Source organism: Salvia miltiorrhiza, chromosome 5, assembly GCF_028751815.1.
Source record: "Salvia miltiorrhiza cultivar Shanhuang (shh) chromosome 5, IMPLAD_Smil_shh, whole genome shotgun sequence".
Lineage (NCBI taxonomy): Eukaryota > Viridiplantae > Streptophyta > Magnoliopsida > Lamiales > Lamiaceae > Salvia > Salvia miltiorrhiza.
In genome coordinates this window covers 12909627-12934047 of record NC_080391.1, presented here as the reverse complement: position 1 = coordinate 12934047, position 24421 = coordinate 12909627, and the positions used below count along the sequence as shown (strand labels likewise).

The following is a 24421-nucleotide window of genomic DNA, read 5'->3' as shown; positions in this document are numbered from 1 at the left end:
CATCCTCCAAAAAAAACGCAAATTTTTCGTTTTTTCTAATTCATCACAATCCCATAAATATTTGATAACGTAAACACACGCCCACTGAGAATTTGGTCCTCATTAAATGGATATGACTCCAAATTAGGCCCATTGAGAATTTGGTCCTCATCAAGCTCAGCCCAAACTCACTAGGATCATTTTCTCTCTCATAAATCTATGGGTAATTTTATACATAGCCCCCATTTTACTCAGTGTAGCCTTTAATTTTAAAAAAAATTAAAAATATTAATGAATGTACTATTTTGCCCTTGTAGCCTCCACAATTAAAATTTTAATAACTAAAATTCTAAAGATACAAAAATACGCTAGAATACAATAAAATGTATAGCCCCAACAAAATTGAAGATCAAAATCTATTTTCAATCCATAAAACGAACTGGAAAACCAAATACCCCAGTTATCCATGATTGATATGCCTAATTAATGAGGAAGAGAAATTGGTTAATCCCACACAGAAAAGTCGACTTCTACGACTTCCCTCAGCAATTCAACATCGAAATCGTCAAAAATTGCGACGACATAAACTCTTGATCGTTCCACTGTGACGCCCTCTCCAACTTGGGCTTCAGCAAATTCGCCAACGATGGAATTTCAGGAATTTCGTTGGAGCTCTCTACCACAACCAGATGTCTAATTAGCGGTACAAGGCGGTAGAGCCCAAATTCACCAGAGCTTTCTATATCCTATTCTACATCGGGTTTGCAATCGAGAAGTATCTATTCACCAATGAGCATCCTTGTATCATTGTATGTAATGATTTGATAGGATAAATGTTGTAAGAGAAAGGCAATTTGTGCAGAGCAGTTACTACCTATTCGATTGAAAATATATGTTTTTTTTCAAGGAATTGTGTTCTTCTTCAATTTTCTTTTGCATGTTTCTTTTTGAAGGAATCTCTTGAAGGTTTCTAATAATTTGGGGCTGTAAGTTTTATTGAAATTCTTTGTCGTATTTTTATGTTTATAGATTTTTAATCGGTGAAGTTTTAATTTTGGGGGCTACAAGGGCAAAGCAGTCTATTTATTACTATTTTTTATTTTATTTTTAATTAAAGGCTATAGTGAGTAAAATGGGGGCTGTGTATATAATTACCCTAAATCTATTTATTTACCTGGAATCGGGGATGCGTCCAAGTCCAACAACTAGATTTATTTATGGGTAACTATATTTACAGCCCCATTTTGCTTTATTATAGCCCTTAATTAATAAAAATAATAATAATTTGACTATTTTATCCTATAACCTTTAAGTCAAAATTTTAATAAAGTAATCTTAAATAGAAAATAAAAACACTCATTGGTTGTTTTCTGCCATTAAATTACTTTAAGAAAGAAAAGGCTAAAATCCTCCATCATAAGAATGGATCGATATATACTGCAAAGGTTGTTGTTTAGCCCTTTCCTTGCCACAAAATGTTCAAAATCATGGGAACAAATTCGACCACCTATATAGCACATACCATAATGCCTTTAATTAATAATTAATAATTAATAATAAATTTAATGTGATGTATATTCTCTTTAAGAGGAATTTGATGTTTGAATCTGCTTATTATTCTCTGAGTGAGAGAGAGAGAGAGAGAGAGAAAGGGTGGGAGGGAGAGTATTTTGTGATTCTAGGGAATTTGCAGCATTTGATATTTTTTGGTGTTTAATGTGAATGAGAGATAGAGATTTTATTATGTACGGATGGGCTATAAAATCGTTTAATTTGGGGGCTGTAGGGGAAATAGTATTATTTTTATAACTATTATTTTATTAATAAAAGGTTATAGTGAGTAAAATAGGAGTTGTGAATAGAATTACCTTTTATTTATCTGCCACAGTTTGCGGTATACTTTATACTCCAAATGTCAAGTCCAGCACGTGTATGATCAAATTATAAGGTTTCGTATTTGTAAGTTTATACAATTGTATAAATTATACTCGCGTTCCATAAAAAAATACATAGTTTTTCTTTTCGTCCGTCCCATAAAAACATGCATAGTTCATTTATGGTAATAATTCTCTCATTAAACATCACAATCAATGTGAGATCATTTCTTCACTCACACTACACTTTACAGGATTTTTTTAAATCCGTATCATCCTATACTATGCATGTTTTTATGGGACGGATGGAGTACTTATCTACTCCTTCAGTCCACAAATCAGAGTCATTTTTTTGTCATTTTGGAACGTCCAAAAAAATTATTCAATTTTCATTTTTGAACAATAAGTTTTATTTTTATTAGTCAACTTTTGAACAATAACTCATGATTTATCATTTCAATACATCTACTTATTTTTCTTTTCTACCACATGGTGACTCATTTCTCCACAATACAATTAATTACATAACAGTGAGGTATTGGATTCAAATTCTTCATCGCACGGTCTTTGAATTTCTTTATTTACTTATATAATTTATCAAAATAAAAGGAACAATACTCATAAAGGTAAAAAAAATTGAAAACAATAACAATTAATTATTACTATTATTTTATTAACATTACCTTTTAAGTAAGATTACTTCTCTACTCACAATACATACAATTATGTTTTATTAAAATTCGTGTTGTCCGCTTTTAGTAGACTAATAGAATATTAGAAAAGTAACTTTTAGAATTTTCATTTTGTATTGCTTTAATCCTAAATCTTTAATTTTACTAATTCTAGATATTGTTTTTTTTTTTTTTCATTTGCAATACATAAAGGGTAACCGGCTAATAAATAAACCTAAACGTGTCTCTTTATCCATGAATATAGATTTGTAAGAACTGAAAGATTCATACATGGGAAAATGACAAATTTTATATTTAAATAAAAAAAACAAATTGTATCTGTTTATTTTCAATTAATTAACCCTCGTATTTATATATCCATTGGGTTCATCATACATACCATGACCATCTATTCAAGCACCCATTTCACTAACAATAGCTATCCCCTATATATAAAATAACAATAAAAAATAATTACTCCAATTTTATTATTTAATTTATCCTATAATATTCATAATCCTTCAATTAAATATTTGATTCTTTTCATATTTCTACAGTCCATAACCTCCAAATTAAATATCTATTTTGTGTAGCACTCAACCACACGCAAATACAATTCACGGTATAGACACTTCTTGATTCCGGCCAACCTCAGTATCATACAGCATCTTCATTCTCAACTGTGAAGCTAAAAAAATCAATGACATATTTCGAAATCCAATTTTATGCAACTACATGTTTTTAGAATCAGTTTTCAACGTGTGATCATATCAAATTCATTTTTTCCACCAAACATACAATTTGGGGCAAGGGTAGGAAAAGCAGATACAAAACAAGAGCCTTTTTATTAATTTTTAACACAGGATTGGAACACCGAACAAACCAATCACTCAAAAATGCTTGCACGCATTTGAGTTTAGTATTAGTGACGAGGAAATTGGTGATCTTGTCGACTACTGCAATATAGATGAAAGGAATTGATACTGTTAGAGTATTTTTATACTCTTTGGGGGTGTTTGATAAATTATGTGGGTTAAGGAATGATAATTTTTAACTAGGAGGCCCATGCTAGGAAATGAAACCCATGTAATTTAGCCTAGTGTTTGATAGTTTAAATTAAAATCTAGATGAGTTGTTTGATAATTTAAGTTAAAATTTAGATTAGTAGTGATATTACTATTTTAACCTTACATTAATTTAAAAAATTAAATTAAAAAATGAAACACTCTTCTTTGGTGAAAGATGAGATCTGCTACGTACAGATTTTCTTTCATCTTCAACCCCAACCCCCACCTAAAGGCGCAGCGCCTCCATCTCTCCTTCCAGCGTCCCGCCGCCTCGCCCCACCCCACCTCCAAAAATAATCGGCGCATCACTGCCTCCCTTCCTCCAGCGTTGCCTCGCCCCGCCCACCGCCAACAAGAATCGGTGCATCGCCGCCTCTCTCCCTCCAGCGCCAACCCGCCCTGCCACCGCCAAGAAGATTCAGCCTACCGGCGCCTCCCTCCCTCCCCTGCAAAACCCCTAAAAAAGAAACAACCCATCTCCTCCCACTTCCCCTCCCCCATCAAAATCAAAGATGATTCAGCCGCAACGATTTCTTGAAGGCAAAGATGGATTCGACGGCGACCGGAAATTTTCGATTTCTTGAAGGCAAAGATGTGTTCGGCGGCAACTGAAAATTTCTGATTTCTTGAAAGCAAAGATGGGCAATTTGGAGATGAATTCTTTAAACAATAGTTACTGTAGCATGAAGGAAAAGTAACAGAGGGTCTACCCCGCTTCTCTTTCAGCTATAGAACAGTGTTTTGGACCGGGCCCAAAGTCAATTAGCGGGCTGCTGCTTTTCGGAAGATTGAATATCAAACATTGAGTAGACGGCTTATATCTAAGTAATATGCCTTTAACTAACTAATCAAACTAGCCCTTTGTAGTTGTCATTGCGTAGACAATACATGTCTCTTCAAATGTTGTCTCCGATGTTATAAGTCCTTCTGGAGACTTATACTTGCGGGTTTTGTGATAGTTTTTGGAGCTATCTCTTTTTCATATATTGTGGATAGATATGGAATCAAATCTGATGAGATTCAGTCAGTACTTTCAGATAGACTTCAATCAGCCTGCATTTCGTGCAAGTGTGTGAGAGCATACAGTTTGTGAGGGTGTGTTCTTGTTTGATGCTTTATTACTTTATAAGCGTGGCGTTTCCGTGTTTATTACTCCAGCCAGTTGGAGTAGTATTATTGATTGGAGTTGAGCGTGGAATGAGTAGCATTCACGCTTAGAAAGTAAGTTGTTATCTTGTTCTCCGTTGTTCACGTAGGTGACGGTTTGGGAAGATAGAGAGACTAGGAAGATCGAGTCTTCACGTGTAACTCATTTGTATATCTTATCATTACTAGTGAACTGTTCCAACTGGGCGTCGTCCCCCTGACGTATGTGTTTTATCACCGAATTGGGTAACCATTGTTGGTGTTCTTGTGTTCTTTATTTTCTGTACGAGCTTCTGTTTAAGTGTCTCTGCTAGTTCTAACTTTGTGTGTGTGTGAGACATATGATTATTGGATAGGTACAATTTCAGATACAATAAAAGGAGTTTATAGTTCTTGTATTTCTCATTTATTTCCTCATGGATGCTCCAGCCTCATCTAACACAGCGTAAGCATCGATGTTTTCTTCGCTTGTACAAGCTCTATTACTTGGTGATTAACTCACTGATATATCTGAACTTGCTGCAGAAATTGAAGATATATTAATTTGCTTCAATCTTACTTCTTCTATTGAGTTGCCTGATTAGAGAAACTATAGTAAAATTTTAAATTTAATTTGTCTATGAAAATAATTAAGAATAATTTTTGCCGTGAATTACGGCTATATGAAATAAGGAATTAATTTAACTATAAAAAATCACATTTAATTAGCGGCTAAAGACTAGATATATAGGATAAAATAATAAATTTAGAATCATTTTTTATTATTCCATCCGTCCCAGCAAAGATGAAGCGTTTCTTTTGGTCACGAGATTTAAGGAGCTAATGTTTAGTAAAAAAATGAAATGAAAAAATGAATGAAAAAGTAAAATGAAAGACAGAGAGTGAACAAAAAAGTAGCTTTAATTTATTCCAAAAAGGAAAATGACTCAACTTCGTTGGGAGAAGGGGAGTATTATTTTATAGGGGTAATTGTCTATAAATTCCTAACGTTTACACGGAATTGGTTTTTGCACCATTTTTTATTTTTCTTCTTTTAAATACCTAACCTTTAGTTTTTTATCTTAAAATTATCCGGCGACCGGTTTTTTCTTACGCCGGCGCCAGAAATGTCACTGTGGCAGCCGAAATTGATGAGGTGGCAGTCGGAATTGCCACCTAGACCTATTTTTTACATGTGAAAAAAAAAAATTTAAAAAGAAATCCCCCCCTCGTCTTCTTCCCTCTGCTGCCGCCACCATCGCCGCTCCCTCCCCCCAGCCGCCGCCACTCTCATCAAACACCCCCACACAACACCTCTTCTCCTCAGATTCCACCGTTGCCGATGAACCTTAAGCTCCGGTGAATGGCCGCCGATCGTTGTTTTGAGGGAGAAGAAAACCCAAGGACCATGGAAACACCAAGGACCACCAGCGCGCCGCCCCCAACCTCTGAAATCCGACCACTTGCGCCCAACCCCAGCCATACACCACCGGAATCACACCTCCAGCCACCATCTCCAACCGCGGCCCACCCACTCCAAACTCAGCTGACCTCCCCACTCTGAAATTCTGGCTACAACAGATACTTCTCTTTCTTCCTCAACAACCTCCGACCTCCCCCCTCTCTAAAATTCCAGCGATAGCAGCGGCGAAGCTGCCGCCATCGTCTCTCCCTCAAACCTCATCCCTCTGAAACCCCTCCCCCCTTCAATCCCAACAGAGCCCTAATTCAACCATCACAAAAAGATACTCCCTCCGTCCGCCAAAAGTATGGCACTTTGGCCGGGCACGGAGATTAATAAAATTGGTGATGATGTTGATGTAGTGGAGAAAGGGTCCCACCACTTTTTGAGATGTGTGGTTGAGATTGAATTTGGGGTGGGTTTTTTGTAAATAAAGAGTGTTTGTAAGGATAAAATATAAAGGTGGATGGTGGGACCATGGCTTAAAAAGGAAAGTGGAATACTTTTTGCGGACGCCAAATATAGTAATTGTGTCATACTTTTGGCGGACGGAGGGAGTATTATTTTTCTGTCTTCCAAGCGAGGGAGTCGTAGAGTAGTCGGGAGATGGGGTTGCGCTGGGCTGCGGCGGAGGGTGGGGAAAGGGGAGAGAGTGGCGGTGGGTGGGGGAGCTTCTCGAACTGGAGCTTGGTGAGGCGAAGGACGGCGGTAGGTGGAGCTTAATCGAGATCTGGAGCTTCCTCCGCTGCTCCAGGCGGTGGAACGTTGGTGGTAGTGGCGGTGGGTGGCGCCGACGGTGGTGGAGGTGGCAGGGGGCGGCGCCGGGTGGGGGGAGGGAGGGTTAGGGTTTGGGGTGGCGGAAGGGGGAAAGGACAATTGGGGCGGGGGGGGTGGGGGGTGGGATTGGGGGAAAGGACGATTGATTGGGGGGAGGGGGGTGATTTTCCTTTTTTTTCTTTTTTTTTAATTTTTTTTCCACATGTATTTTTTATTTCATTTTTTTTAGATTTTAGATTTTTTGCCACATGTCAAAAATGAGTTAACTGGAGAATTCCGGCTGCCACCTCGTCGATTCCGGCTACCACAGTGGCATTTTCAGCGCCGGCATGAGAAAAAATCGGTCGTCGGATAATTTTCTGACAAAAAACTAGAGGTTAGGTATTTAAAAGAAGAAAAATAAAAATATGTGCAAAAACCAATTCTTTTACAGGCAATTACCCCTATTTTATGTAAAAACTATAGTGAATAAAATAATTAGCGTAGATAAAATTACACATCTATCAAATCTATAAGTACATGTTAGAAAGCGAGTGCAATAAGTGAATTCGATCAACTTCCTCTCCATTTTCCTTCAGAAAAAAGGTTGCTAATTAATTTGTGACATGAAGCCCAAAATCTCGATGCCAAGTATACATCCTATTATTCATGGAAAAGTACAAGTCCGCAAGGACCACAACTACCATTGATACGTGGAGTATAATATGAAGGTTTGATTGATATATTAGAAAAAAACATATTTCATTGTGAAAATTCATCTGAGTTGTCGTCGATCACACGACATATAGTAATCACAACTAAAATGTTTATACCTGCGCTGCGTTTTTTTACATAAATTAAATAAAACTCACTATTTACTTTATGTGTCGAGCACTCAAGATTATTCGAATAATGTCGTGTACATACGACAACATCTGCAAATTGCGTTGCACATTTTTGATCTAATTTAACTAAATATTTTTTCCACCAAATGTAGAATATTTGATCGATTGCCTCTCTTCAAAATAATATTTTCTTTAATCAACCATAAGAATATTTTGTACCTATGTTGAATTTTGAATCATTGTAATTTGGAGTGGGTCCTAAACTCCAGAAAGTGGCCCTCGTGACCTAAAAATCAATTGATCGCGACACTCCCAAGTTGGAATTTTTAAGAACAATAATTCAAAATATCAAGCATTTCCCCTATTATTTTCTAACATTTTAACAATGATGACTCAATTTTCAACTTTCAATTTTCTGTCATGTTTTAGTTTAAAAGTATAATTTAAATTAACGTATAGGTAAACATATATCCTGGTTACATCTATATGTGATTTCTAAGGTAAATTATAATTGAGAAAAAACAAATCTAATATGTTTTATTCTTTAGAAAAAACTGTTATTCTTAGCTTGCTCTTTCACTTTTCAAGAAGAGGGGATATGATGGTAAGGTAGAAATTAAATTAATAAAATTAATAATCATATTTGAAGTTAAATATCTCAAAATCGAGTCTATTAATATTACAATTACCAAAATGATATTGACTTTTCATGCGGCCACCAACTACTATTTTATGAAGTCTTTTTTTGGTAAATGAAAATTTTATTCACGCACGAGAAGTGCAACCCAAAAGCGAGAACTAGAGTTACACGGAAAAAAAGAGTCAAATTACAACAACTTAAGACAATAAGATGGATTACATATCCAATCACTCAAGCTATAACAAGCAACACTAGGAAATAGATTAGATACCCAAAACTAAAACTTCACTTTAATCATCTCGATAAGGTTCTCATAGAAGCTCGACGAGTTCTTGAATACTATCGCTTCAATGAATCCATAAGTTCCATACGACACAAATCCATAGAGCTTTCCACCATTCCATTGAACTTTTCTTCCTTGTGATGAGGACTGAAATGTGCACCAGCACTGTGCTAAACATAACGGGAATATTTCTAGTTATTATTGTTATTGTGGTTATTTCTGATATTTGGTACAGGATTGCCCTGACTCTCAGCTTGGCTCAGCTCGGCTCTGCTTTCCAACTCTGATGGCTCGAGTTCAAGATGTAAATTAGAATAACAGGGCTTAGGCTACTGGGCTTTAGAGGTCTAATGAGCCCAAGGGCCTTAGGTTTATGTTCATGCTTATAAATAGGGCCTTGGGGCATAGATTAGAGGATTATCTCATTTTTACTCATTCATCTCTTGTAAACTGTAAAAACACTCTCTCGATTATAGTGGAAAAACCCCCAAAACCCCGTGGACGTAGGTCTTCTCGACCGAACCACGTAAATCCGTGTCGTTTACTGCTTTCTAGTTTAGGTGTTGGTTTCACGTTTCACCACCTTGGAATTCCCAAATGTTGCAAAAAGTGACAAGACAGAGTCTCATGCCCGACATAATAAATTTCAAATCAACTATAACACTTGATCCGCACTCTATATGCAAACGAGCAGGAGAAAAATAAATGTTCAACAGATTCACCTTGTGTCGAGCAAAAAGGGCACCTGTCATCAAGCTCGCGTATCACACCTCTTTTCAATAGATTTTGTCGTGTTAGAATTCTATTTTGAAGATCCAACTTAAGTTGAAAGTTTCGACACTTGGAGGGAATCTCGTTCTCTTTCAGAGTGCATGCGGAGATCCAACTGAAGAAATCCTTAAAGAGATGTACGAATGGTTTCAGTTCTGGTTCTTGTGGAGTAGGAAATGGAAGATCGGCGATGTTTCGCATCAAAGAGTGGTCTGGACCAAATGGGTGGGTGTGCCTTTACATGCATGGAATCCTCGTTTTTTCAACGATGCATGTGCTAGCTTTGGTGCGGTACGTAAAATTCATGAAGGCACCGCGACAAATGAAAAGTTCGATGAAGCCTTCATTCAGGTTGCCACGGGCCTCTATTCATGCGACAGAATTTTGGATTGCGTGATCGAGGGGACGTGTTTCAAAATTCGTGTCGAGGAGGTCCGAGATGCACCCAATCTCTGTGCCGGATGTAAGGCGGAGGAGGAGATGACGGAATCGGACTCCGATTGGTCTTGGGAGGAGGACTCAACGGGGCCGGCAAATGCTATTATCGAGGATGACGACAAGCAATCTTACAACAGCGGCGGGGTTTCATTGTCCCAAGGAACAGTCTCTTCGCTTCCACCATCGCGTGAGGGGGGTAGAACAGAGGCTCTGATATCCAATGATGAAAATGCGGCGGAGGTTGTTTCGTGCGGGAAAAAGGTGCCTAAAGGGAATGTGGGCGGCAATGTCAGAGGAAGACCTGTTGAGCCGAAACAAAGGAGTCCCAGGTCAGGTCCAACCGAAGCCCAGTCCAGTAAAGAAGATGAAGGCCCACATCATCTAGAGAGTGGCCCAGGAAATCAGGAAGCATTTTTGGCCTAGCCCTTTCTTGACTCTTGCGGTTTAGTCTCCCAGAGCCACCAAACAAGTGGAAAATCAGCGTCTCTTTTTGAGGAAGAAGTCACAATGGGAAGGGAAAATGGATTCGCGGAAGGTCAGGTGGGAGAGAGTTCATCCTGTCAAGTTTTTGCCAAAGAAACGAGGCTTTCAGCCGAGTCTGGATCGGAGAAAGACAAAGAACGCGAGGGCCAACCACGACAGTCAGAAGGTGAGGAGAGAAGACTTTTTCTTCAGGAAATGACCGAGAAAGATACCACTGGTAAAGCTCTCGAAAATAACAAAAAGAAAAAGAGCAAGAAATCGAAGAAGGTGTGCGAAACACAGGGAGAAAACAATGGTTGGGGAAACTTCATTGCGGATTTGGAAACCGAAAGTTTGGAAATCTGGAAATTAGGGAAAGCTTTGGGGCTTTCAAGCCAACTTACAGATCAGGAGATGGCCGCGCAAATTGAGGACCAAGAGGAAGGCAGCGTGAGGACAGAAGCTGGGAGTCAACCAAGTAAGTGTTCATGAATTTACTGTCATATAACATTCGGGGCCTTGGGAGTACTGGGAAACAGAAAGATGTTAGTGAGATTGTAAAAATGCAAAAGATTGACTTCTGTTGCCTTCAAGAAACAAAAATGACTGAGTTTGATTCATTGGTGTGTAACTCTTGGTGGGGTTTTGATAATTTTGATCTTGCGGTTCGGAATTCTGAAGGGCGGTCTGGTGGTTTGGTTAGTGCTTGGAATAAAAACGTTTTCCAAGCTTCTAGCAAATGGGACGTGAGCGGGGCTGTGGTGGTGAATGGAAAATGGGTTCAAGATGATGTTGGGTGTTGCATCATTAATGTCTATGCACCAGTTGGTTCGGAAGAGAAATCTAGACTTTGGGATGTTATCAAAAATATAGTGGAACAAAATGTCGATTGTGGTGTCTGTGTGATGGGGGATTTTAACGCGGTGCGGAAGCGGGAAGAAAGAGTCGGAAGTGGGGATTCTTATGGGGCAGCAGATGCAAGAACCTTCGACAGCTTCATCGGTGATAGCGGCCTTACAGAAATCAGATCTCAAGGGCGCAAATTTACGTGGTTTAAGCCGAATGGGATGTGTAAAAGTAAACTGGATAGGTTTTTGGTTAACGACGCGTGGCTGCGTCAATGGGAGGGGTCGATGGGACGTGGTCTGCAACGCACCATTTCGGATCATTGCCCTATTGTTTTGGTGTCAAAAGCAGAAGATTGGGGACCAAGGCCTTTCAGATTCCTCAATGTGTGGGTGTCACATCCGGAGTTTGAACAACAGGTTAGGAAAGTGTGGACAGCGGACGGAATGACGGGATGGAGATGCTTTGTGGTCAGTGAAAAATTGAAGAAATTGAAAACGGAACTGAAAGAATGGAATAAATTCACTTTTGGGAATATTGATGAGAAGATACAGGTTTTGAAGACTGAATTGCAAACTCTTGACCACAAAGATGAAGAGCATGGAATTGAGGAGTCCGAAATCATTCGAAGAAATGAAATCCAAGCGAATATTTTCCTACAGCTGAAAGACAAACAAAGGGTCTTGCAACAGCAAGCTAAGGTTCGGTGGCTCAAAAGCGGTGATCTTAACACGGGATTCTATCACCGAGCGATTCTTGGGAGAAGGAAAAAGAATGAAATCTTGGGATTATACTTTGGAAATCAGTGGGTGTCTAATCCAGGGGAGGTCAAATCCAAAGTTCGGGAACATTTCGAAGTATTCTTCAAAAAAAGGACACAGGTTCTGCCAAACCTCCCCAACGATTTCCTCAAGAAAAAACTCTCTGATGAAGAGCGGAATTGGCTGTGCAGGGAGTTCGATTTGGAGGAGATTAAGGAAGCGGTGTGGAGCTGTGGTGGCGACAAGAGTCCTGGTCCAGATGGGTTCACGTTCTCCTTCTGGAAGAATGCATGGTCGACAGTCAAGGATGATCTTCTCCAAGTTCTGAAAGAGTTTTTCGAGAACGGGAGGATCCCCAAAGGAAGCAATACTTCGTTCATTGTTCTAATTCCGAAGAAGGAAGGGGCAGAGAAGATGGATGAGTTCAGACCGATCTCCCTGATCAATAGCTTATACAAAATCATTGCAAAAATCCTTGCAGGGAGGCTGAAAATGGTGATGGGGTCTATTATCTCGGACAAACAGTGCGCTTTTATCAAAGGACGGTTCATTCTTGATGGTGTGGTTATTCTCAACGAAGCAATTGCGGAAGCAAAGAAAAAGAAGATTGGTCGTATTTTCTTCAAGATCGACTTTGCAAAAGCTTACGACTCCATTCAATGGGATTTCCTTGATGCTTTATTCGGTCTTATGAACTTCGATCAGAAATGGCGTAATTGGGTTAAGGGATGCCTCGACTCGGCGTCAGGCAGCGTGCTGGTGAACGGATCGTCCACAGGTGTCTTCAAAATGGAACGAGGTCTAAGGCAGGGGGATCCGTTGTCCCCTTTCCTCTTTTTAGTCATCGCCGAAGGGTTAAATGCCTTGATGGAGAGAGCTACTGATCTCCAGCTCGTGTCTCCGGCTGTTTTGGGGATGGATAAAATTTCTGTGTCACATCTTCAATATGCAGATGACACAATATTCCTGTTGGCAGCTAACGAGGGGAATGTGACTTTTATTAAAAGGATCCTTCTTCTCTTCCAATTCCTTTCAGGGCTCAAAATCAACTTCGACAAGAGCAACTTGATGGCAGTGGGTGTCGAAAATACGTGTTTAAGGAGGTGGGCAGGTTATCTCAACTGTAAGGAGGGATCTCTTCCTTTCAATTATCTCGGTATCAAGGTTGGGGGACGGATGAATAGCAATGTGGAATGGAGTTGCGTGGTGGAAAAAGTGTTGAGGAAAATCAGAGGTTGGAAGAAGAAATCTGTTTCTTTGGCAGGGCGCATCGTTCTTGTGAAGTCGGTCCTTCAAGCCATCCCAGTGTTTCAATTGTCTTTTTCCTTCATTCCTAAATCGGTAATTCACGACCTCAACTCCGTTTTTGGAAAATTTTTGTGGGGGGGAAGTGGCGTGTCTAGGTCTATTGCTTGGTTCAAATGGAAAGACATGTGTGTCGACAAGCTTCAAGGGGGATTGGGCTTTCGAAACATTGAATGGTTTAACAAGGTCTTGGTGTTTAAATGGGTGTGGAGGTACTTGGTCGAGAGGGAGGCGTTGTGGGTCAGGGTGATTAATTCCTTGTACGGGGATTTGTCAAGAGGGGAGGGGGGGAGTGGAGGGTGGAGAAAAGAGGCGGGATGAAGGGATGGTGGTCGAAAATTGTTGGGAGGGTGGGGAGGGAGGAAGAAAAGTGGTTTAGTGGCAATATTCAAAGGATTATGGGGAATGGTAGAGAGGTTAGTTTTTGGGGTGAGACGTGGGTGGGGAACAGCAACCTCAAGATCCTCTTCCCTAGACTTTTTAATCTTAGCCTCTTTAAAGATGGTAATGTGGAGGAGGCTGGGAAATGGACGGAGGAAGGGTGGGTGTGGGATCTCAAGTGGCGAAGGGAGCTGAGGGAGAGGGAGAAAGAGATGGAGGAAAATTTGCGGTCAGTCATTGGGGCGCTTTCTCCTTGCCCAGACCTCAAGGACGGTTGGAGCTGGAAGGACGCAGCGGGGGGAAATTTCTCGACTAAAGCGGCCTATGAGGAGTGCGCAAAGGCGGAAGGTGATCATTTTGGGAGACACATTGAAGCTAGCGCACAACTGTGGACGGCACCGGCCCCTAACAAAGCCAGAGTGACAGCTTGGAGAAGCATTTGTAACAGGCTGCCAACATGCGAAAACCTTCTCAAAAGGAATGTCCTCATCCCGGCCGAAGAACAGTGGTGCAATGCGTGTGTGTGGAAGGAGGAAACAACTGAACATTCTTTTCTCCATTGTCCGAAAGTCGATCGCGTGTGGGACAAAATCAATCAATGGATCGGAATGAAAACGGCTAAACCACAAAAAGTCGAACATCATTTCATGTCTTTCATTGGAGGAGGAAGAGGTAAGAGAAACAAGAACTTCCTTAAAGCTCTTTGGATCGGGACTGTTTGGCTGATCTGGAAGTATAGGAATGAGAGTAGGTTTGAGAACAAGAATTGGGAGGTGTCCAATCTTGTTAATGAGGTCAAAGGGAGGCTTTGGAGCTGGAACAAAATCTTCCATGTGGTCGAGTCCAATGTTCCTTTTACCTTGTGGTGCTCTAACGAGTACGCACCACTTGTATGATGTTTTTGGTACTCCTGGTACCGTCCCAGTTTTTTAATAGATTTTTAATTGATCAAAAAAAAAAAAAGAATTCTATTTTGAAGAAGTTTCCAACAAAATGAGCTTGCCTTGCTTAGAGCGAACTTGCACCAGATATTTTTCAAATTTTCATCTTCTCATCTTCTTTGAGTTGCTTTCTTTTCGATCTCAATATACGCCGACTTTGAGGAGTACATTCCACTACTTTGTGCAGCCCACGTCCAACCATCCTCTCTGTTTTTAGTTGGCTTGAACCTGTCAATGAGGGATAGTAAACGAGCAAATAATTCTTTCTCCCACTCAAATAAATTCCTCCTCCATTTCCACTCCCATTCCCACCGACTATCAATCCATTTTCCTTTATCTTTGAGGCAGATTTCCTTATCTACTGCTACTCTAAACAGCCTGTTAAAGCCACTTAGAAGGTTGTAATCACCTACCCATACGTCATGCCAAAACCTTGTTAACTACTAAGAGGGTGTAAAACAGTTTATAAGTTGTTTAGTAACTCATAAACTCTTTTAAATTATAAAAATAAGCTTATAAGTTGTAAAAATAAGTTTTAAGAGTCTATAAGCTCCCAAAACAAAAACAAAAAAACAAAAAAAGTTACTCTACTACCCCAATTTATTTTCTCATTATCTTATAAGCAATACTCATTTTTCAAAAATAATTCAACTATAATTTTTTATTTTCATCATATATCATTCTAATTTCATATTTTTTCAATTTTTTCTCTCTAACAAAAATTTTCTCTCTCTTGCTAAAATTTTTTTCTTTAACTTATAACCTCAATTATCCAAACATTTTCACAATTTATAAGCTCTTAAAAAACTACTCATAAATTCTTGAAACATATCTTATGAACTCCAAAAACTCATAAGCTCTTTAAAATAGCCAAACACCCTCTGATCGTCACTCAATATATCATGATATTAAATCAAGTGAGATCAGCAACGAGCTAAGCTCATTCCGCCTTCAATGGTATAAATTTCAAGATTTTGATAGCAATCCTATACAACATGTATAATCGAGATTTACACAAGTATTAAATTAGATCTCAATATATATATATATATGTAGTGAAAAAGACATTGGAACAGACAGAAACAGGTGGCTGCCTAATAAAATCACGGTGTCCCTAGCATGGATACATTTCTTATAAAATTAAGTCCAAAAATTGAACAGCTTTCAACAAAAAAAAAAAGACTTCAATACCTTCTAGACTCTAATCAAAGCTAGCTCCCATGAATTTCATCTCATAAACAAGGGATGTGAGGTAGTAGTAATTTGTAAGTTTTTTTTTCTTTTTTTTTTCCAAGTTTCGTCCATTATATTTATGAGCACTAACTATATTCCATAAGGACTATTTAGCTAAGTTAATAATGATGAATTAATCCGGCAAGATCAAAAATAAATGTGGTGACCGACCTAATAAATAAGAAAGCAATAACCAAGGTAGGTGAGATGATGATTCATGCATGCAAGACTAAAAAAGAGTTGAAAATAACAATATGTAGTTGGGATTATGGATGGAGACATTTCAAAACTTCATTTTCATTATTTTTCTCACCTTAGCTTCATCATGGTCACTATTAGTAAATGTTTGAGCTATATTATAAACCGCAGACGGTCTTTTACGTATTAAGCTTAAACTGTTGCAATATCATGTCTGCAAAATCACACTCTTCCATATATTCCCTCCGTTCACGAAAGAACTTCCGAAGAGGAAGCGACACGAATTTTAAGAAAAAATGTTGTTTAGTGTATTGAAAATGATGAAAAAATATTTTAAATAGTATTGAGAGTGGTAAAAATATGAAAAATAAGGGTAAATGAGATATTTATAAGTGGTGGGATACATTTCAAAAATAGATATGAAGTTCTTTTGTAGACGTCCCAAAAAAAATGAAGTTTTTTCGTGGACAGATGAAGTATGTTATAACAGTACTTTAAAATTTTTATCCCGCCACTTTTTGGTGTTTATGTGTCCCACTTTTAATTTTAATTTGCTTTGTTTGCTTTGATTTTAACTTCTTTGTTTTATGATTGGTCAATTCTTAATTAGTAGGATTGATTATATTCAGTTAGGGGGCGTTTATTTTGTCTCTGTAGATTAATAAGATGCATGATTGACTAATTATATCTTCAAATGTAGGATTTCTTCAATTTCACCCTTTCAATGGGATAAGAATCAAGCAGAATTAGCTTAAATGATAAAAATAATCAAGGGTATTGGGATATCTCAATGTTTTAATCCATTAAAATAAATAAGAAATTAGTCTTACTATTTTTATCTATCAATGTTAATCATTTAAAGTAAACATTCCCTTAAAATATACTAACATTCCCCCGTCAGCATTTGACTTGATTTATATTTTGTTTTATGGTGTCCCACTTAACTTGACACTTATTTCATCCCCCGGCCCGTTCCACGTTCCATGTAACTTGGTTTGTACTATAATCCAGTTATGTTCCTAATCGTAATGCTTAGAGTTCATATTGATTATTGACTACAGTATATACCAAAGCTAATTAATCATTAATTCTACTTTTTCTTTAGTTGCTTAAGAAAGTGGGACTGCAGCCTGTTGACAGATGAGTGTTTGTCACCCTTCCGGCAAGACGTTTGTCCACATGCTTATTCTTTTCTATTAAACTCATAAATAAAATTCAAATCAAATTAATAAAATAACATAAAATCTCACAAAATTTTAGTCAAATCTAACTAAATACTATATGAATTGAAACTTTATTTTTTTCATTTTTTATAGATGTCGAACTAGATCTACAAAATTAATTACAACTTACAATATACTCTCTCTGTTCCACTTATATGGCTCAGAACTTTTCGACACGGGAATTAAAGAGAATGTGTAAATTGATTAAAAGTGATAGGGCCTACACTTTTTTAAAGATTAAATTTTTTCATTTATGAAAAAAGGCCACTTATAGTGGGACGACCCAAGTGGGACGGATGGAGTATATAATAAAGATGACTGCAGACAGCGGAGTTCGTCGTCGGATTCTAGCTAGAGAGACAGGTGGTGTTTTCGCCGATTACATAAAAGTGTTGGGCATTAGTGGCGATGAATCGAAGAAGAGGATGGCTTAACGTAGGTGATGGTGGCGACGTCGCTATTTTCAAAGGACGGTAGCGACGACTGATGAGAAGAAAAAAAGAGAACCGAGAGAGAGGGGGAAAGCAGAAAGAAAGAAATGAGTTTTAAAATAGAGATTCCAATTTGAAATGGGTTCAGTAGTATTTTTATCTGAAAATTTGAAAATTAATTAAATTTTATTGAAAATAATATTGATGAGCAACTATTAATTTGAACTATTTTTAATGACTATCTCAAAAATTACCTTTTATTATAAGTAATTGTAATAAATATTTTCAAATAATTACCCCTTCCCCCGAAAAGTTGAAGTGTTTACTTTACAAATTACACAATTCAAAAGAATATCGAGAAGTCAATGAGGAAACTTCCTTTGAGTATTTTCGATTATAACTTGGATATTTATACTGTGATAAATTTTAATATATTTGATGTACTAATATTTATACAAATATCTCGAGAGAGAAATTGAAAAGGTATGTATGTATGATATTTGAACACGACAAATTATAATTCGCCATTGCACAGAACCCATTAAATATCTCAAATATTTGTCAATCTCGCGTGCAACATCAAGTAAGGACAGCCACATAGGAACAATATTCACGAAAAATAGCTTAATCATGCCTTAATCCTATTTCAATTATTAGGGAGAGATGTACACGTACACTAAATTATACAAATATATATAGGTAGTTTTCCGACAGACGACTGAAAAACAATTCCATCAAATGAAATTAAATCGAAATTGTTGGAAGGGGAGAATTAGGGTAGAAAATGATCCATCAAGATTATAGTTAAGAGTTCCCAAGTGTACATCCAAATGATAAAAACTCCTAACTATATACAGTGAGGTCTAAGATTCAAACTCCACCATTCCTCTAAAAAAAAAGATTATGTAAAAAAAATCGATTATAATTAAGAGAATTTGTACTAACTACCAAGTTTATAAAAGTTAAAAGCAAATTGGGGTTGTTTAGCTTAACTTTAGAGTGTGTTCCCTTTTATTGATAAATTTATCATTGATAAAATGAGAGATAATAAAAAAAATTTATTTAAATGCCTCATTTTTCCCCCCTCATTTCCTATAAAAAGTGAATTTCATCATTTCTCATTCATTATTCCCTAAATTCTTGGTGTGATAATAGTATTCCTCCTTAGAGTAAAAAGAATGAATGAGAAATGATTAAATTTTTTTATTTAATACTGTTAGTTTATAAAAAAATAAATTAATAAGTGCTATCTTTTAAAAAAATATATATACTACAAGATTAAGCATCTTTAACATAATAACACTTCGATTTATAAAAGAACACTAATCTAATGGCCAATTGGCCAGAATCCTTCAGATTAATGTGGAGAGGATGATAAAGGGAAAAATAAAGTTTTTTTTTGGCTTTGAAAACGTGGAAAATGGTCAAAAAGAAGGCGCCAATAAGGAAAGGAAATAAACAAAATTCTTTGCGTGAAAGGATCAAAATTCAAAAACATAAATTCGTTCTCGGAAAGCATACGCATCAATGGAAAATGCCAGAGTCTATGCATCGCCAAAGGTCCGAATGTTTAGATTTAGATCTTATAATAATAATAATAATAATAATAATAATAATAATAATAATAATAATAATAATAATAATAATAATAATAATAATAATAATTGGTAATTTATTATGAAATGTAAAATTCCTTAAAGTGACGAAATATAGTATTCCTAGATAAAGTAATCATAAATAAAAATAAAAATTTTACTAAATTCAATGTTTATTTCTTCTAATATATATCTTATAAAAATAAAATAAGTATATATAATATTTTAAATACAAAAGTAAAGTAAAATATATAATCAATAGAAAATAATTTTTTGAAGAAAATGAGTACATGAAAATTTTCAAATTTGATGTCGGAAGAAAGCAACATATATGTCGGAGGAGAGAAAATATATTAAAATTCATTTTGATTTGAGCTTTGACGTGGATTGGATATGCTGGCGTGTTACTTTTCACCCACATAAACTTCGGAAAAAATCTTAAATATGAATTAAAAAAGTATTAGAAAGAAAGGATAAAATGTAACACAAGTATGAGAGGTGAAAATACTAAAACGTAAAAGTAATTAATTAAGTATACGTTGAGGTTGAGCCTTAAAAAAGGATAACATTTGTCACTCGAATTAGGGAACAGGAGTTTCCCCAACATAAATAAATCAGCCGTCAACCAACCTCAAGTGAAGTATAAGCAAACAAATCAACTAAGCAAACACCACTCTCTCTCTCTCTCTCTCTCTCTACAAATACAAAGAGAGAACAGAGAAACAGAGCCAACGCAAATACTTGAATATCAATGAAGTAATATAGTTACGATCAACAATAACCTGGCTTGCCGGCTACCTCGTAGTCTCTGTGAGATATCCATTCTCTTCACCCTGATAAAGAACAAAATAGTGTAGAGAGAGAGAGAGGTGTGAGTGAGAAGTGAGTAAATATATGAGGAAAGCAGAGACAAGCAAAGCTGGGAAAGCTCGGCGATCACTTCTTGGAAGGTATTTTGGACTGCATCCATGATATCACGGCGGCGCTTGTCTTCTCCAGGATGATCGGCGCCGCTGCTTATCAGGTCGAGACGACATCGCGTCTCGCTCAATGGCGGATCGACGATTTGGCCTCCACCTACAGGAAATCCGATCCTTTCAAGATCGGCTACTGGAATTGGTCAGTTTATTCTCCACCCTTACTTTTTCACTTTTTGTTTGTCACTTATGAATTCATCACCATAATTTCAAACAGAAGCTGAACATGACAAAATATAAGAATTTCATCATTCTAATTATGGTATTAATTTGAATTGAAGGCATTTATCTGTGGAGAAGAGTCGGACGCTGATCATTAGATTGTATCCGGAGGTATCAAGTTTAACTAAAGAAACTCCTCCAATAGCATCTTTTATGATCAAACTCATCTGCCTCGCAGCAGGGGATCGTAAGTGTTTTATTCATCCAGGTAAATCATCTAAAATCACTCTTTGATGGAAAACACATATTTTTCACCAATTTTCAACTCGTTTCACATCTTCTATATGTGTATAATTTTCCCGGGCAGCATGGGAAAGAAGAACGGGCAGTCCCTTTTCCCTCTTTTTTGCTCCAATTCATGATGATGATGTATTGGTGTGAAAATAGTTTCCCATGTTTTCCACCCTAGAGATCATGAGATAAGAAAAGTGGTGTAATCAAATTTTCTCTTATTTTCTTATCCATTCTTATTTTGTGATAAATTTGCAAGCGCACCCTAATGGAATTAGTGTTTTCCTAGTGGAAGATGAAATTTTGATTTTGAGACTTACAACCTATAATTACATGCAGAAATTATTGATAAGCAGCTCAAAAGCAGTGAGGATTTTGTATGGACAATCGAGGTTCCTTTGACCGGAAAGTTCATCATCGACATTGAGTTTCTTGATATCAAAACTGCACCTCCAGATGTAATTTATTATTCATTTTTCTTAGTTTATCTTGCAATAAATACGTGCTGCAGTAACTTTTAGCACAGCCAGTTTTCATTATTGTATTTGTAACTAAATGAATTGGAAAACTTACTTGTAATGCACAGGGGGGAGAGGCTTGCTCGATTTGGAGTAGAGGGCTCGCTTGTAGACAGTCTAATCATAAGGCTCTTGCATTACTTGGTCGAATGCTGTCTGAAGGCATCCAAACTGATATAATGATCAATGCATCTGATGGTAGCATCTCAGCGCATCGGGCCATTCTTGCTTCCAGGTCTCCTGTTATCCGCAGCATGTTCTTGCACAAACTCAACGGGAAGGAAACAGCTGTCATAAACATTTCGGAGATGTCAATTGAAGCCTGTAGAGCTTTACTGAACTACATGTATGGAAATATAAACAAGGAAGAATTCTTGCCCCACAGGCTGTCCCTTCTTCACGCAGCTCATAAGTACGAGATTTCAGACCTCAAAGAAGCTTGCCACGAGAGCCTGCTGGAGGATATTGACACCACAAATGTGCTGGAGAGGCTCCAGAATGCCACTCTGTATCATCTGCCAAAACTCAAGACCAGCTGCTTGCTGTATCTTGTGAAGTTCGGCAAGATCTTTGATATCCGAGATGATTTCAGAGACTTTCTACAATGTGCAGATAGAGAGCTCGTAGCTGAGATATTCGACCAAGTTCTTGGCGCCTGGAAGGGGTTTTGAAATCAAGGATGGGCATTCTTTAGTTCAATTGGCAATTGTTTGTTGGCTAGTAAGTTAAAGGTATTGATTTACTGTAAAGTGGGCATATCACCAGAGTCCATGTGTATGCTGGTGTGGTCTATACAGAAACGACAAGGTAAGATGTGAATATGATTGAAATCAAGAGAAAGAATGTTTGCCATTTGTGCTGTTTAATGAATACTAATGTAAGATGTGAATATGATTGGAATCAAGAGAAAGAATGTTTGCCATTTGTGCTGTTTAATGAATACTAATGTAAGATGTGAATATGATTGAAATCAAGAGAAAGAATGTTTCTCATTTGTGCTGTTTAATGAATTCTAATAATGTAAGATGTGAATATGATTGAAATCAAGAGAGAGAATGCAATTTGAGGTGTTTACTGAGTGACTTTGTACCAAGCAGCCATTGAAGTTGACTGTATGACTCCCCAAGTTCACATACAACCCACACCAGGAATTGTGATCAAGCAGGTTGGTTAGAGAAGAAAATGAAATGAGACAAATCATAATTCAAAGCTTAAAACATCAGAAACCATCTCAGCTTCAATTCCACATTAAATGCAACAGAATCGAAGGAACCTGGGCAAAATAACTTTTGCGGAGGAGATGAGATCATCAGCAATCCATCTGATTTGGCAAACATGTGATCTGAGAGGAGATCCTCCATCACAAAATTTTATTTCACTTGTATTCTAATCAATATAGCACATGGTGATTCGAGTGTTGATCATTTTCGATATAAAAAGTTTCAGATAAAGGAGACGACGGCAGTGCCAGTACCTGATAAAAGGGCAGCTTAATTGAAGAATTTAGATGAGAGGTCGTCTTGTTCGATCTGCATTTTCTCACTCTTATTTATTTTTCAAACATCGGGAAAGAATATGGAGGGAATATTATCAGGATCTCCTTCCACTTTATTCTAAGCTACCGAGTATAACGGGTACTGTTTACTTTGAGGTGCTTTTGTTTTGGTGGAAAATGAGAGAATTTTTTTTGCAATTTTCCAATATTTTTATATATTTATTATAATAAAAATATTTCTCCAAACACGATTAAATATAATCTTAGATAGCCCCTTTTCACTCATTTCAATCATTTTTCACTCATTTTCTCTTCAATATTGGATAATACTATTATCTAAGGTAGGGGTGTGAAAATATTTTTCATCATTTTCTCATCTTTTCATCTCTACTAAATATATGATTACAAAAAAAGAGAGAGAGAAAGAAAAGGATAATATTTTCTTATCCATCATTTTCCAATAAAAATTTTACAATCAAAGTAAACACATCTTTATTAATAAATTTATCATTAAAACTAATAGATAATAAAAATTTCTCTCCTTAAACACCTTTTTTTTCTCTCTTTTTACAAAATAGAATTTCACCATTTCTCATCTCTTCTTTTCACTTCAGATAGGGATAATTTCACACCGAAAACGGAGGGATAATATTATCCTTTTGAAGTGAAAAGACTGAATTAGAAAGGATAGAAGTCTTATTCGTAGAAAATAAGGGGAAAAAAAATAAGAAATTTAAAGAGAGAAATTTTTACTATTCCTCATTTTTTCATGATACATTTATCAATCAAAGATAATAAATTAATATCTATTATATTTAAAATTGGTATTATGTATACTACCTCAGACGTAGTATGGCTAATCACACAAATCTATATTACTTTTTCGGGCTTTCGAATTTATAAAGGGCCGTGTGTTTCGTACTATTTCTTAACAAACAAGATATTAAAATATCATAATTATATTATACACTCTAATCACTCCTACCAAATCACCCCTAAAAGTAGATAGATTGATCAAAAACATTTGCGTACATGAGTAAATTACATTACAAGTTAGATTTATAGAAGCTATCAACAACATTAGTTTTAGAAAACATTTTATGATTTTCAAACAACCCACGACTAATCTAATGGTTACTTTTTCCCACCAAAATTTCTCTCTCCTCACTTTTCTTTTTGTTTTGATTCTTTTATAAAAATCGTCAACTTTGATTAATATAAAAATATTCAACATGGATGTCAAACTAAAGATAACGAAAAGATCTTTAATTTTATATAAAATTATAAAAAAATAAATTTAAAACGAATAAGTTACTATCAATTAAAGTTACAAAATTATTTTTTCTCTCTCTCATCTTTTATCTCTCCGTTCTGTTTTCTAATTTTTTTTAATTATATGGCTCTTTCTCCTTCATTCATTTTTCATTTTTCATAGTTTTTATTATAACAATTAAATGCAACTAAAAAGATTAAACTTATACTTATTCATTTTAGAATTCTTTAGGTTAAACATAATTTTTTAAGTGAATTTTATATTAATATAAATTTATATGTGTGTGTGTATGTATATATATATATATATATATATATATATATATATATATATTAAAATAGATTTTCATATACGATTTAGATTTATTAAATTTTCAATATGTTTTTATATGGTTTTTTATATTTATTTATATTAACAT

The 24421-nt window shown here is 36.5% G+C and overlaps 1 protein-coding gene and 1 long non-coding RNA gene across 2 annotated transcripts; one reads left to right on the top strand and one right to left on the bottom strand.

Annotated features, from left to right (window-relative positions):
• Nucleotides 1-19779: 19779 nt before the first annotated feature.
• On the bottom strand, nt 19780-22834 carry LOC130986115 (uncharacterized). Its single transcript, XR_009089166.1, has 3 exons — nt 22710-22834; nt 21291-22577; nt 19780-20394 (listed from the first exon to the last, which is right to left on the bottom strand). It is a non-coding gene; the product is annotated as an uncharacterized LOC130986115 (long non-coding RNA).
• LOC130986114 (BTB/POZ domain-containing protein At1g55760) lies at nt 20273-22157 on the top strand. The gene is made up of 4 exons (XM_057909406.1): nt 20273-20406; nt 20546-20694; nt 21057-21175; nt 21304-22157. Exons 1-4 carry the CDS (start codon nt 20288-20290, stop codon nt 21904-21906), a joined length of 990 nt encoding a protein of 329 aa, XP_057765389.1. The 5' UTR covers nt 20273-20287; the 3' UTR covers nt 21907-22157.
• Nucleotides 22835-24421: the final 1587 nt, after the last annotated feature.

Excerpts from the sequence above, each read along its gene's own strand:
- LOC130986114 (XM_057909406.1), top strand. The coding sequence starts at position 20,288 with ATGATCGGCGCCGCTGCTTATCAGGTCGAGACGACATCGCGTCTCGCT. Across the intron at positions 20,407-20,545 it reads AAGATCGGCTACTGGAATTG|GCATTTATCTGTGGAGAAGA; the intron begins GTCAGTTTATTC and ends TTTGAATTGAAG. Across the intron at positions 20,695-21,056 it reads TAAGTGTTTTATTCATCCAG|AAATTATTGATAAGCAGCTC; the intron begins GTAAATCATCTA and ends AATTACATGCAG.